Source organism: Mya arenaria, chromosome 16, assembly GCF_026914265.1.
Source record: "Mya arenaria isolate MELC-2E11 chromosome 16, ASM2691426v1".
NCBI classification, from domain to species: domain Eukaryota; kingdom Metazoa; phylum Mollusca; class Bivalvia; order Myida; family Myidae; genus Mya; species Mya arenaria.
Genome location: NC_069137.1, coordinates 40,395,068 through 40,410,269, shown reverse-complemented (window position 1 = coordinate 40,410,269; position 15,202 = coordinate 40,395,068). Strand labels below are relative to the sequence as shown.

General features: G+C 32.9%; 1 protein-coding gene across 1 annotated transcript in view; it reads left to right on the top strand.

Moving 5' to 3' along the window:
• Window positions 1-596: 596 nt before the first annotated feature.
• LOC128221647 (uncharacterized) overlaps window positions 597-15,202 on the top strand; it is a 49,919-nt gene continuing 35,313 nt past the window's right edge. Inside the window, 2 exon segments of the mRNA XM_052930249.1 lie at window positions 597-654; window positions 5,432-5,590. Of these exon segments, the coding sequence (XP_052786209.1) occupies window positions 597-654; window positions 5,432-5,590 (217 nt within the window).

Here is a 15,202-nt window from a genome sequence, read left to right as displayed (position 1 = left end):
TATTTTAAGCTCATAAATGTTTAATTTGGGTTACTAATGCTAAAAGGAACAGTAAAATCAAACACATATTAGGGTCCAGAATTTAACTATAAGAAGGCCTTACTTGGGGGTGCAACTCTTAGTGCGTTCCCTTTTCCCTGATTCTGTAACATATATGCTTAAATATGATGAAGTGGGTTGTATGTCTTTTCCCAAAACAATTTTGATGAATATTATATTGATAAGGTTCTTTTAATGTAACGTCAAGATTATATTTTGTAATGATGTAATAAAACCTCCTCTAGGGCAGAATGAGGTTGGGACACAGCCGAATACGCCATACCCCTTGTATTGGGCGACGCTTTGTCTGTGACGGAATGTTGTGCACACATTATACAAAATCGCCGTACGTAAGGACCTTCGATAGCCCGTGTAACATATATGAGCCACATGCTGGATGCCTTTAATCCCTCATGACTATTGTAGACCGCTTCGATACCAAAGGTTTACAAACAGTTCTTGCAATCTCACTTTCAAAGGAATACTTAGTAGAACGCATGCTAAGATTGCCTATACGGATGACCGCAATATTGCAGGAGGACCTCGTACGTACCAACATGGCTCTCCGTAGGTTCCTTGAGCTCTTGGCCTTCTACGCTGTCTCATATCACACAGGTATTTTAATGTTATGCCTTATTACTCATTTGTGTTTCAAATAAGTTAAAGGGAAAACATAATTGCTTTTAAATCGTTCGTCATTGAAGTAAATCTTAAGTGTTTAACATCAGTACTTATGTGAAAAACTACAGATACAAGCTCAGTAGCAAAAAGTTTAAACATAAACCCGGTTTCATGGCACTGGGTAAACGCCAAAGACATAGACACAAAAACAAAAAATCACAAACAAGAAACAGCACCTCAACTCCACAAACAGCACTGTGCCCACATACTATATATATATTCAATGTTAAAGCAATGCAATTCTTAGTAGGCACATTTCATTGGTGAACATTAAATTGACTCCACCTACTAAACACCATAAATATTTATGAGAGTCTGTGTACATGGTCCCTGTCACTTCCTGTCCTTGGTAAATGGCTTCAGTGTGAGGGAAATGACACCCATAAAAAGTGGGATCACAAAAATCTGGTATACTACCTGCCAAGATGACACTTGCTTCACCAGCCTGTCACATACTTTGCAATTCACAAGCATCAATTAGACAATGGTAATTCCTTTCATGTTGAACAGTCCCTTAAATTGTTAAATAGAAGCAACATTTGCAATTCAAAAACATATTTCTAAAATTAATGAATTAATATTATCGAAATTAACACTTATGCCATTGCATATAAATAAAAGATCGATTAAAGAATTAACATATCATGTGGTAACTAAGCCAGTTCAATAATTTTGATGCACAAACTAAGTATTTAGCTTATGCAAAACATGCAAAAGGCCCCAATCACACAGAACACAGCTATTTCTTGCTAATTTGATTAATATTTCTTTTAAAAAGGTCATTGCATTAGTCAAAAGTCAATATTTAAATGTATGGGGAAATCTAAGACTTAATGGTGTTTTGCCTGTCTTGTACAAATGGTATGTGGGGTTTTGTACTCTTATCCTACATTATGGGAGGTGTTTTTTCAAGGGGGAGTTATTTTACCATCCAAAATATGAGATTTTTTTTTAATTATCCAATAACTTTGCCAAAGCTACAAAATCAAATTTATATAATCCAAAGGCTTAGGAGGGTGATTTTTATAATTCAGCGCAGCATACAAGAATAAAAATGTAATAGCCATATCTAATTGAAAAAAAAAACTGAATGTAGAAATCAGGACAGTCCAGAGTGTTTGCCCTCCAAATTTATCTTTTTGATAAAGGTTAGCCAGGGTTTGTCTTTATTAACACCTTTAATGATCATGATTTCATAGCATAAAGTCACACCAGCTATAACTATTCTTGTTTAGAATACAATCTATATTTTTAGCCAATGAAATTGCAGATAGGCATTCAATAAGTTCTAGCCTGATTTTTAACTTCCGCAAGAGTTTAAAGGTCCCGCTACTGTTACGTTTATGCCTCAGGAGGAACAATTAATTCATTCCATATTTTGTTACATCATAGGGTGGAGTCTTATACTCCGGGACTGGTTACATTCTTCAGCCTGGTTTGCCTGGCAATACAGCAACATGTACACTTTTGTTAATAAGATATAAATATTTTTATTTTTACTATTAATAATTCTTAATCTGACCTGGGGCGGCCCCTGTGGTTGGTAATATATGAGCATTTTCATGTACATGTGCCATTTACCACCCCTTTTATTATTTTAAATCACAAGTCCAATTACACCAAACCACATGATGCTGCAAGTTATAATTCAACTCCCGAAACGGGACAGTACTATTTTTTTCTGACGTTTTCATGTCGAAGGCATTTTTTTTTTAAATACCATTATACTTAAAAAAATCCTCAGTGCATACCAGCACTCACAACCCCTATCATTGCATTGATAGGTGAGGTTTAGGAAACTTGTTGGTATGCGATCCTTCAATTTATTGAATTTCAAACTAGCCAGATTATATACTGTCAAGAAAATATATGTTATACATGTAGCCTGAAAAAAATTACGATGTTGATAATTTTATTGATATATTTTTGCTGTTCCTTTCACCCATCATTTAATGGGTATAATTGTAAGATGATATCTTTTAAAAAGATGACAAATAATTGACTTTAGATATTTATTTACTGTGTAGACATCAATATAATTTATAATCCAAAGCATCCACGCTACAATTACTGTTGCCAACCTTTTAATATAATGATGTTATTGTTTTTTAATATTTGTGTAGGCATAATAGAACTGTAGTGTACTCGTCAAATGGGTATTACCAGATGGCAAGGGTAATTAAGTTTACCCCGCCCCATTATGTATAATTTTGTTAAGTCTCTTTTGCTATTGTCACCGGGTCTCTTATTGTCCCTATTTATTTATAACATAACACCACTTCCCTAACAAGGACTGTTTAAGCATAAGATGCAAATAGGCGATTTGGAAATAATGACATTTTTATGCTGCTACCTATTTAGTTAAACTGAGTAAATGTGACTGTGTGAATAAAAGTGCTGTTTTATGAGTTAATGTTAATATAAGTTTTAATTTCATATCAATCATTTCATAAATTATAAATATTTATTATGTGCTTTTTTATTATACTGTTAAAATGTGTTATTAAAGAATATAGTTCTCCCTATTGTGTGCGGTGTAATTATATATAATAATTCATAATTTAACATCAATTCATTGTTATTTTATGTTCTTATTAGTAGTGTTGAACATGATATAAATATATATCTATCATTTACTCCCAGCGCTACTTTATTCTACCGTTTTCTTCATATGATTGTACATTCTTGCATTTTTAATTATATGAAATTTTATAAATTGCAAATAAAAATCATCTCTAGTCTATAGATTTATATGTGTTATTTTATGAAATTTAAGAACAACTTTCTAATTTTGAGAAAGTATAGCAATTTTTGCCACTTATCAACTATCAACTCTATTGTTACAATACACAATACATCTTCCCAACCCCAACACCATACCATTTACATCACAACAAACAATTTCAGGCCACGCCCATATAACATAACCAACCAATAACTAACCATACAAAAAGGCCACGCCCATATAACATGACCAACCAATAACTAACCATACAAAATTTATAGTTATTAAGCATTCATTCATACTAGCCCCTGATGTAACTTACTATTGTCCAGAACCCATAAGAATCTAATTCACACCTTCATGTTATAATTGCATTCATCTAAATGTACGTCCAATAATTAAGAACAAGTCTAGCAGATGTCTGTAACTGATATTGCAAAGACTATGAATTACCCACTAGACCATAATAATATAATAGTAATTAGTATCTATGATTTCCACATGTGGCCTTGCAGACAAATGCTTAAGCTTTTCATATTTCCTTATTAAATTTATTTGAGAGAAATATAAATAAAATAAAAATTTAATGTCTGTTTTATAACTCTGTGACACAATGATTACTCTGATAGCCCATTCTTAATAATTAAGATCTTTCTTCATGTCATCTAATTTTTATTTAAATTTCGGTGGCAGAAGTGTATGATATCTGTGTTCTCATATCATATAACATTTTATTCAACATATATCTTATTAATCGTCAGATTATCCATCAGCATTTTCCCTAATGTGGGAGGGCATAATTATGTCACCTTTCTTTGACTGTTCTTGTTTAAGTTATTTCAAAAACATTTTCGGGGGGGGGACCTTTAAGTAAGTGTTATCTTTATATCCATCAACATTTTTACAACACGCTGAATAGATTTAAAAGATTGAATATTAAACATGTGAATTGCAAACTTATTATATACCTATGCGAAACCATTGACTCAGAAACAAAATATATCATATATAGTCTCTGTTAAAGCTGCTCTCTCAAAGTTCTTGTCTATGAATTAGGCTGTTTCTGCATTAATGTCTGAAAAACAGTTATATAAGACTACTGACAAAAGATGTGATTGTTTTTTTTAACTAAAATTTGGAAAATGATGTTTTATGGCTATAATGATTTACGCTTTAAGAAATTGGAAATTTTCTGCAGTTCTTCAATTAATTGTGATCTGTTTTATTGTTTTATTTTAAATGACTTAAATTGAAGGCTGAGTCACAAAATGTAAAATAACGTCAGACCTGTCAATATGAAGAAGGCAGCTTTAATGTTACATTCTAAAATTTAACAACACAAAACTGTGTTCTGGATTGCTGTAAAGAGTGGAACAAAAATCCCAAGACTGAAACAAGATAATAGCATAATTTATGACCGTCAAGTTTCTAAGCCCAAAGCCTCACAGTATTTACAGTTACATGCACAAATAATAGTGTGTAATGCTGACAAGCTCTATTGCTGAATTTCAGCAGACCTGTTAAATATGTACAAGACTAGCTGGGAATATACACAGTAAATGACTCATTGCTTTGCTTATTATTATTCAGACAAAAATCTGGACTGAATGAACCGGTGTATATTTGAGATGGGTTTGTCCAATGACCAAAAACACATTGCTGGAAAACACTTAAGAACATACAATATAGTGTGCAAGGGATGGGGGGGCATGTTGTTCATAGACTATTGTGTAAGGGACTGCTTATCATGAATAGGGTCGGTCGGGGAAGTGGGGTATAAAATGTATCAAATACTACCGGAAAACATTTGAAAATTCCTTATCTTACATTATTGTGTGCAAGGTGGTGGGGGAGGGTAGGACTGTCTTTGGAGGAGTGTATATTGAGTGAAACAGATGGCGGCAGTAGGAAGACTGTAAAAGGGTCTCACACATGCTTGTTTTTAATAGGAAAACACATTAAATTTCTGATTATTTATTTCGTGAGACGAGGGGGTAGGGGAGGGTGGGGGTTCATTCTACATTGGGTGTGAGAAGGGTGTAGGAAGCCGGATGAGGAAGGAGAGGCTTAAAATGCCCCAAATCAATTTGTGCAAGGGGGTGGAGGAGACTGGTGCTGTCACTGAAGGGCCTGGCGCTATATCAAGTTTGATGTGTGGGGGTTTCGGAACGATATCCAGAGAGGGAGTGCTATAAAAGGATCTTTTTCTTATCATATGCATCATTGTGTGAGGAGGCTTGAGCTCTCAAGAGAGAGCTTAATCAAATGCTATTTTATTAACTTAATGTTTTGCCTTTCATCAAATTTAATGTGTGAGTAGGGTATGGTCGGATATTGTCAGAAAGTTTGATGTTAAAGCGGCACCCTCATAGATTGAATGTTATAGCAACTTTTTATTTCTTGTCTTGGAATCAGTATGTTTTACTTAAATGTTGAGGGCTTCCATTTAGAATGCCCTATTCAACTTACTTTTTGTAAAATTGTATGCATGAATATAAGTACAAAACGGCTTTTATAAATACTTGTTCCAATATGTTTTCATTTTACTATATGCTTTTATTTCCGGGCCACAGGCTCATTGTTATGTTTTTTATATATTCTGTATGTTTGTTCATCATGTCAAAAAATAGCTCATTCTTGTTAACAAATACCTGACTTTAATTAATATTCTTGTATCTTGTATATGGTAACTTGGAATTATTCACTTCCTGTCAATCAATTTTGGAAGTTTTTCACCATAATTTGAAAGTTTTAAGTCTTTTTTGGCAACTATAACATGCCAATTTCACCGATTTATATCATAATAATTAATTTTACTTGTAAACTGATTGAAATTTTGAGCATAAAAGTAATATTGACACCAGGTTTTGATATTTTGAACTTCAAAGCTTTCAATTTCAAAAGTTTTCTTCACATTTATTGAAGTTTTTGTACGTCCAATGAATCAATTCTGGAATCCATTTCTAAGTCCTGAGTCATATACTTTAAAACTTCCTTTAACAGAAGCCCTGAATATTTGGACACCAGTAGTTGAAGACTGCTGACAAAAGATCGAATTGCAGGTTATCATATCAATGTTTATTATTTATATGCAATTAGACACTAATTTCTTAAAGCATTTGAACGCTTTTAGCCATTAAACATCAATTTATAAGCACAAATAAGAAAACAATTGGTTTTAAGACAATGACTGTACTGATTCTGAGACAAACATTAAGAAAGTTGTCAAAACAGTCCATCTGTGAGAGTGCAGTTTTAAGACGGAATATGATGTTAAAACAACATCTGGATATGTTTTTTAGATATTTATAAACACAATTTGGAGAGTTATAGTTTGAGGGAGTGGGGTTCTATGGGGTGGGGGGGGGGGGTTAACAACGCACAGACACCTGTGCTTAGCACCTGTGGTGCATACCAGACAACCAGAAACGATTGACAGGTCATATTTGAGTACGTTCATGTTTCAATTTGACCTATTTGAAGCAAAAATATAAATTGTAACAACATGATGTTTATAATGGGTGTAAAATAATTAAATCAAATAGAAATCTCCCTTAAATTCCTCTAATCGTCGAGTATTCATCGCATGCAGTGACGAATCTTGCATATTTCACGGCCATTACCCGATGATCATTGACCGCCGTCTGCGCATGCGCAGTATGCTAAGTATGACACATTTCACGGGTCTTAAGAATTTCATGCCACACCGGTACTGATAAGAACAATGCTTTCAACGATAAACAGATTTAAGGTTTAACTTCATAATGTTGCCAGTAACATCTCTAGAAATAAATTTGATTTGCTTGTGGTATATTCTTCAAAAATTAAGATGCAAAAATACATGATATAGTATATTAAAAGATTGGTTTCATGTATAAATGTTTCATACACTTAGCAGCGGATTACCAATAAAATATTCTGACACAAACGTCACAGAGAGTGCACATTAAACAAAATAAGCAATGACCTATTCTATACAAATACATTCACGTGTACATGAAATGAATAGGTGAATAGCTATGTATTATTTTGACTTTTTATTGAACAAGAAACAACATTACATCAAATATAGAAATACTTACGAAGTTGGTATGAGCCCGGGCTTGCATTTCAAAGGTCTGTGGTATAACATTCATATTATTCCATGTTTTGTTTTTTCCCAATAAGTCCTGGGTCATTCAAGCATGGTTTCAAATGAAGGTGTGGAATTGTCAAAAGTTTACATGCCAGACAATTGAGCAGTTGTTAGGTTTAAAATAATAAGAAAATATATAAAAACTGGTAAATTCAAGAATGATTCGAAAGAAAATTGACCCATAGAAAACTAACCAGTTCACACATCGTATACATGTAAGTAGAAACAAAATTGAACAACAACATAAACAAATTAACACTTGGACAATAACACGCAAGGAAGCACTCACAAATTAAAACATTGAATACAACTGGGATTTATCTGTTAAACTTTATCAGCACATACACATGGACAATGTGCAAAAATAAATGGAACGCAAGTCGGTATATAAACCTTTTTGTACCAGTTTTTTAATGATATTTGTACTTAATAAAATGTTTAAAGAGTCATAATCTTATCGTATCTGTTTACTAGATCTCACAAGATAAAAGTCTTCGTACTGAAGCCATTAATTTCTGTTCAGTTGTTTGTTTGCAAACAGCGTTACCATGGTGGTAATGAGAATTTCGTATCAAAGAACACAATTTGCTAGAACGATTTTAAGTAAATTACAAAATATAACATATTAAATTTAACACACAAAATGTATCTAATGTCTTGCGAAATCCGGAACTTGGAACCTCATTTTGAATGAGCAAAGGCCATTCGTTTCTGACGCCTAAAAAGTGTTGGCACACAACTAAATGCTTCTGGGAGGTTGTACACAATAGGTAGTGACTGTAAACAAATCATAATAGCTAAAAAACGAAATGGTCTAAATATGGGGTTTTGGTGTTAAATCAACAAAATGTTCATGGTTTGTGGAAAGATATTTTCAGGAAATTCATTAAAAGTAGTTAACAGAAGTCATATAACATAAAACAAAGTGTGGACCGAAACCAGAAATAATTTATGCTTGTTTGTGATATTATTTAAGGTCCGTTTAACTAATAAAATGTATAGAAGCTAACGTTACATCCCTTTGATATATTGAAGTGTATACTGCATAGTCAGTTACCAAAATGTACGATTTACTGGAAAAGCATAAACTTATTTATTTTACAAATACATTAGATATTATCAATTTACGTTAGGGTCACTGCCTTAGAAAGTTCAGCGAACCGTGTTTCATTTGAGTTTATTTACTTTATTGATGAATATGACACCTCGCACTTGTCCAACCATTTATTAAGACTTTGTGTTCTAAAAAAATGACCATGGGCGTGCACCAGCTTAAATGCTACATGTGTTTAAAAAGCCGGCTATTGACCATGCCAAACTGTACACTCCATATATGAAGGTGAGGTTTAGGGGGAGGCTTGTCGCTAGACGCAACATTTTCTGCGAAGCAGACTACGTAGTGGATTTCGTCCAAAATACAGCGTCTAGCATCAAGCCTCCCCCTAGAATGTCCTTGCAATTAAGTTGGGTCAGTCAGTCAGTGTGGTTGTTAGGATGTTTAGTGTTGACCTGGTTTATGGTTGCCATAGCTAACGTTGTCAAGCTATAAAAGTAGTCACGGGTTGGAATCTTACATGTCTTTTCAAAATGAACACAAGTTCTGGTTTATATCTAGGAGACGGACCCCAACTTAGCTAATAGCTGCCTACTAATTTGAAAATTTAAAATGCAATAGAAACACAACTGAAGTGTTAACCTTATTTTCCACGCAGGTCAGCGAGAATGTAGGTGGTAGCTTATGAGATGTAGTCATTGAACATGACTGAAATTTGCGATTGTTATAAATATGTATGTACATTCAAAACGTCTAAAATTAGCTGTTATCCTAAAAATCGTAAAACGTAGTATATGGAAAGGGGGCTTCATGGAATTGTCAGTTGTGCTAATGCTTTCAATACGGTTTGAAAGCAGTCAACATAAATTTTATCCTTAAAAGAACCCTTCAAATCAAAAGCTATATATTCCACGAATATTCGAAATTAAACTGAACCTGTATTTTATTCTAACCATATGAGACCCGCAGCTTACTGTTTGGTTACAGGACTGTAGACGTGTGGCTCCAGTACACGAGTAACAACGCAGGGAACCTGAATATCAGACATGCCAACATAAATATGTATAATAGGGTCTGACATCACCCAAAGGGCGTGGGCTCAAGCACCCACATCTAACAGAATCCAGCCTCCTTAATTCGCCTACAAGTACTGTAACCAAAATAAATAGTTTCAAAATCTAGGGAAACGGAATCGAGTGTTATTATTTGTATATGGTTTATCGAGCTTCAAGACATTTGTAAATTAGTGGTTATTCTGAATTAAAAATATGTTTGTCATAGAGAACACATTTTAATGTTTTACAGAATTGACCGAGAGGTTGGCCGTCGTTGTATAAACATATGTTAGGTTAGGTATATTCAATATTATACCTGAGCTAATTTCCAACAAAAAGATATGGTGACCGATTCCCGCCATTTCTGGTTGGCGGGATTAAGCAGAAAACGGGCCGATTGTTCAAAATTTTGCTTACAAACAATAACATCGTTGTTAACTTAAAAGGTGAAATAGTTAATTATGTTCTGATTTATTTATATAAAACAAGCATTGATGAATCACTTGTCTCAGTATTAGTGAAAAGAACCACATATCACATGTGTGCCCATTGAACTTTAAGAGTATTCAATATTTGAAAGTTAACAATGATCAAGTTTACAACGTTGTTAACTTAATTAAAGTTCTATACAATCGGCAAATGCATACCGATACATTAGAATTATTAGTACTGCATTTTGATCCGGGAGGTTGTATTCGACTCGAGTGGATTTTTGCAGATTCGGATTTCACGAGGCGCAAGCCGACTGAAATCAATATCTGCAAAAATCCACAATGTCGAAAACGACGTTCCGGATCATAACGAAGTTCTAATAACCCTTTTATTATATACATTACTGGTTAAATCACTTAAAAGACACGCGTTTTCATAATAAAAGTAATTTTAATGACGCAGTCTTTTGTTTTATGACATCATTTTAACATCGCGCAATGATACGCGTATGATGTGTCGTCAGCAGAGTGGAAAACGGCCGTATTGCACTAGAGTGGAATACGGCCTACCGTATTTTGCGATATTTATTGCGTGTGGGTTTATGATGGGTATATAATAAATTAATAGGTTGTGTTTCCCCCTTAATGTACTAGTTTTCAGCCTTCTGCTAGTAGTTGTCATAGCGTAGATGAAAGAGCGAAAAAATATCATTTGCGGCATAGCTAGACAGAAGATGTATTATTCAAATGTAATGTATATTGTTTTTCGTTCTGATAACGCTTGGCCTGTATCATATACTTGTAAAATGTTCCAAAATTCCATAAAGCAACTATTGATACACCGATTATTTATCGATACATCAATAAAAACCTGTCGATAAATTATGGGTGCACCGTCCATTCGGGAGTGTTGGACCTTTTGTTAACCATATTGAGCGAAATGTGTACCGTGGATGCCGACTATGGTCAGATATAACACAAACTGAATTGGCATGATGAATCAGATGAATAGCGTGTTACCCTGTAGGCCAGCATGCAACATTAACACAAAATGATAAGCCGGCAAAAAAATAACAGAAATCTTTAAGCAGCAATGTGTTGTTCTTCTTCGAATATTATCAAATAAATTATGTATATGAAAACTTCCATCGTTCCTTTATGATATTGCATCTTCTCATTTCTTGTTACATCCTTTGAAAAGCAGACTCACTTTGGAAGATCAATCTATAAAATCGATTAGAGTGATGTGCATCTTACGACTTAAATACTTAATGTTTATAATAAAAAGTCGTCTGAAAACATATTAAAATAAGTATTATTTAATGATTTCTGACTTGTATGCATTATAACGATTATAAGGAAAATATTAACCTGAATATGGCAAGAAATATGAAATGAAGTTTTCAAACCATGTGTAACCTAGCTCATTAAAGGTAGTTCTGCTTTAATGTTTTGACAGGAGCATTTAATAAGAAATTGTGTCGCGCTTATATCAATTCTATAAAAAACTAAATCTTTAAAGTACCAAATAAAAACGATATGTTTGTTTTTTAACCACATCTTTTCTACATTTAGTGAGCTGTCTACATGTGAAAAGGTTAAGGCAATTTTAAAACGTAAATTGCACATCAAATCAATGAAATGATAAATTCCAGCGTTTTAAACTTTCAAAAAAGACGATGTGTTTTATTCCTGCAGGTAACGTATGAATACTGTTACGCATCATAATGTTGACGGTGTCAATGGATTGCAATAGAACCGTACGCAATATGCAAAAAAAACATGCTAAAGGCGAAAATGATTTTTTTTCAACACGCTGTTGTTTTTAATTGTGTCATCGGTTTTAGTTTTGAACCTAAAACCACTGACACGCTAATACCATCAACTTGTATTAAAACAGTCAAAGACAAAAACTGCTTCAAAATAATACAAATACTACATTAATATAAATATATTTGATTGTATATGACACTTTCTGCACTCGCTCTCGCGGGTACGAATGAAGCGCTCCTTACGCTTTGTAATATTAGTGCATACGTGTTCATATTCATTCAATAACAATGGATGCTACATTGAATAAATATGTGTAGTAAACTTTTAACACTGATAAGAGTTATTGAAACAATACTTTTTGAAAACCACGGATAAGTGATAAACATAAACAATGCTTTTGTGATACCTCAAACTCATTTTTTAAACCCGGTAGTTAAGATAAAGTTAATTATACAATTGAAATTGATAATTTATAGATATAATTATGACAATGTGGATATATAAAATGATACTAGTTTTTTGGGGGGAAGGGAATTATTTGTTTTAAAAAAAAGATTGTTACAGAGGAGTATGCAATAACCGTGTGAAGTATTATTGGTGTTTTTAAACAAGTAGAGCGGTGCATGTGACCTATACGTATAAATACGCCCGAATGCCCAGGACAGTTTCAAAAGGAACAGGATTGAAAATAGGATAACCTGTTTAATTTTGGGTAAGATATTTGTAACAATATTTTTAAAAGTGTTATTATTTTTCTACAACACTAAAAAGCATCATTTATATAATTTTTGTTTCACATTCACTGTTTCTTGGCGAAGAATATGAACATTATACTTGATATTTTAAAATAACAAATCCAAATATATAATCTTAAGATCAATATATAATGATAAAATGTACACAATAATTATTAAAGTTTAATTAACTAATAAATTGTATCGTTTATATACATATATATATATAAAGTTATAGATATTCCTTGAAGATCTATTCACATTCTTATTTCACTAACTAAATCATGATCGCAGAAGTAATATATATATCGTTTAATGATATGCTATTTTACTTATCTTTTTGTTTTCCTTAAAAACAAACACTAAATGAAAACTGCCAGTTAATCATTCGAACAGAATTTTGTAAATCCGAGCCAAAATTAGTCTAATTTTCGATAGCGAGACTTATCATTTTCAACAAAATTGAGCATTTTCTTTCTATTAATAATTAATCATTCACTTAAGAGTTGTAAATTGAACTTTTGGTGATGTTTTATCATTTAAACAGGTTTTCGTTTCATAAATGTTTTCTAGGTCAAACCCTTTAAAACGAGAACGGGTACCTTTAAAGCTGCACTCTCACAGATGTACCGTTTTACAACTTTTTTATTTTTGTCTTGGAATGAGCCAATTTTTGCGTAAATATCTGCAAACCAGGGATACACGATTGCTGACAAAAGACCAGATCGCAGATTTTCATATTATCGTTCGAAAATAAATGTTTAATAGCTGAAAGCGTTACTAAGTTCAACGGTTTAAGAAAAATGCATAAAACAATTTTTGAACTTAAATATGAAAAACTGCGATCTGATTTTTGTCAGCAGCCTTATATCACTGGTTTCCATGCATTTTCATATACATTAGCTCGTTCCATATTTGTTTTTTTTTTAAAGTTGTCAAATCGTTCAATCTGTGAGAGTGCAGCATTATGAAGAAAACTTAACTTTAGTATATGTGTTCATACTTCATCGATGTGATTAGTTGTGAATAATTATCCTAAATTAAAATCATGACAATTCGAATAATAAAAGATATATTGATATCATTATCATTTCAATATGTTTCATGAAAAACAGAAAAGAACAGTTCAGAATAAAACGTTATACCGACTCAACGTTCAAATTTATTTAGTATTAAGAATAAGCAGAGATGTTATAGATGGAGCGCACTTTGGCGCAGATAACAACAATAACCGACAAAATAGGTTCCAAACTTCTTATGGGTTTTAGGGTCCCCCCCCCCTAGACAATTTTGCCTATTGGCCTATCTTTGGGTATAAAATAATGCCTGTTTGTGTTATTTACGCATATTGCTTCTACCATGTTGACATGAAAAATTAACTGGGGAACGTCCCATATGCACCCACTCTTAAATCCGCTGTTGATAAGTTAATTTAGTTTTAAACAAATATATACTTCAGTAATTATATTTGCATACGTTTTAAGTATGACATATGCTGTTTGATGTATTACCTGCTTTATATATAATATATCAATGAGTAATAGTTATTATTGCAAACTGAAAATGTAAATTGCAGATAATTGTTATCAAACACTGGCATACACATACACGTGCCAACATCCGCAGTTTGGCTTCAGTTCCATTTGCAAGCAAACTTTTAATTTTATTGACAAAAGTAGCAATTCAAAAAGGCCAACGTACGCAAAATAAAGCTTTCTACAATTACACCATTTTGATAATTTAGAGTTTATTTGATATTTTTAGATGATGGAAAAGATTATCATTTTGTAGAAGAGGTATAACAAAGACAAATTACAGAAATGAGTGGACCGTCGTATGGGTCGACAAATGCCACAAATGCATCGCGTAACGATCAAACAGGACGAAAGAGAGGTGATGGGTTATCATGTGTTTTAACGTAAAATGAAACTTAATATATGATAGTCCCTGTAGTTTACATTGAATAACTGATATTGTGAATTCAATGTTGCATACCACTCATTGATGAATACATTTTGCATGGTAAAACACCTTTTGAATAACGGTGTTGCTCACTTTCTGGTGATATATTGGACTTTATGCAGCATCTTGGTCATCACTTTGTGATTTGTTCAGTGTATTTGTTGATATCTATAAATAGATAAATATATACATAACGGGTTGCATATTGCATCTTGAACGCTTCTTTTTTTACTGTCTGCCCGAAATGTGTCGAAGACATAGATAATTTGGTTCAAACGTATGTTCACCTAACCTGTATAACATTCAAATTGATTTTTGAATGTTCACAGCTTTCGCCAGTTCCGCAAATGATTAAATTGTGTTTAATATGTATCATAAAATCCATAGAGTCCACAGACTGAGAGGACCAATGATCAATTCATGCTGCTGGTGCAGTATTTTTTATTATCATATTCTAGTTTTCTTATTTATCATTACATTTATAAAAGTAAGTTTATGTATTAGCTTATCAAATTGATATATTTTTCCTTATGTTCAGAACTATTTTATATTTGATCACAACAAAAGTAGACTAGTAGGTTTTTCCCTGTAGCCTCTATTGTAGCCTACCGCT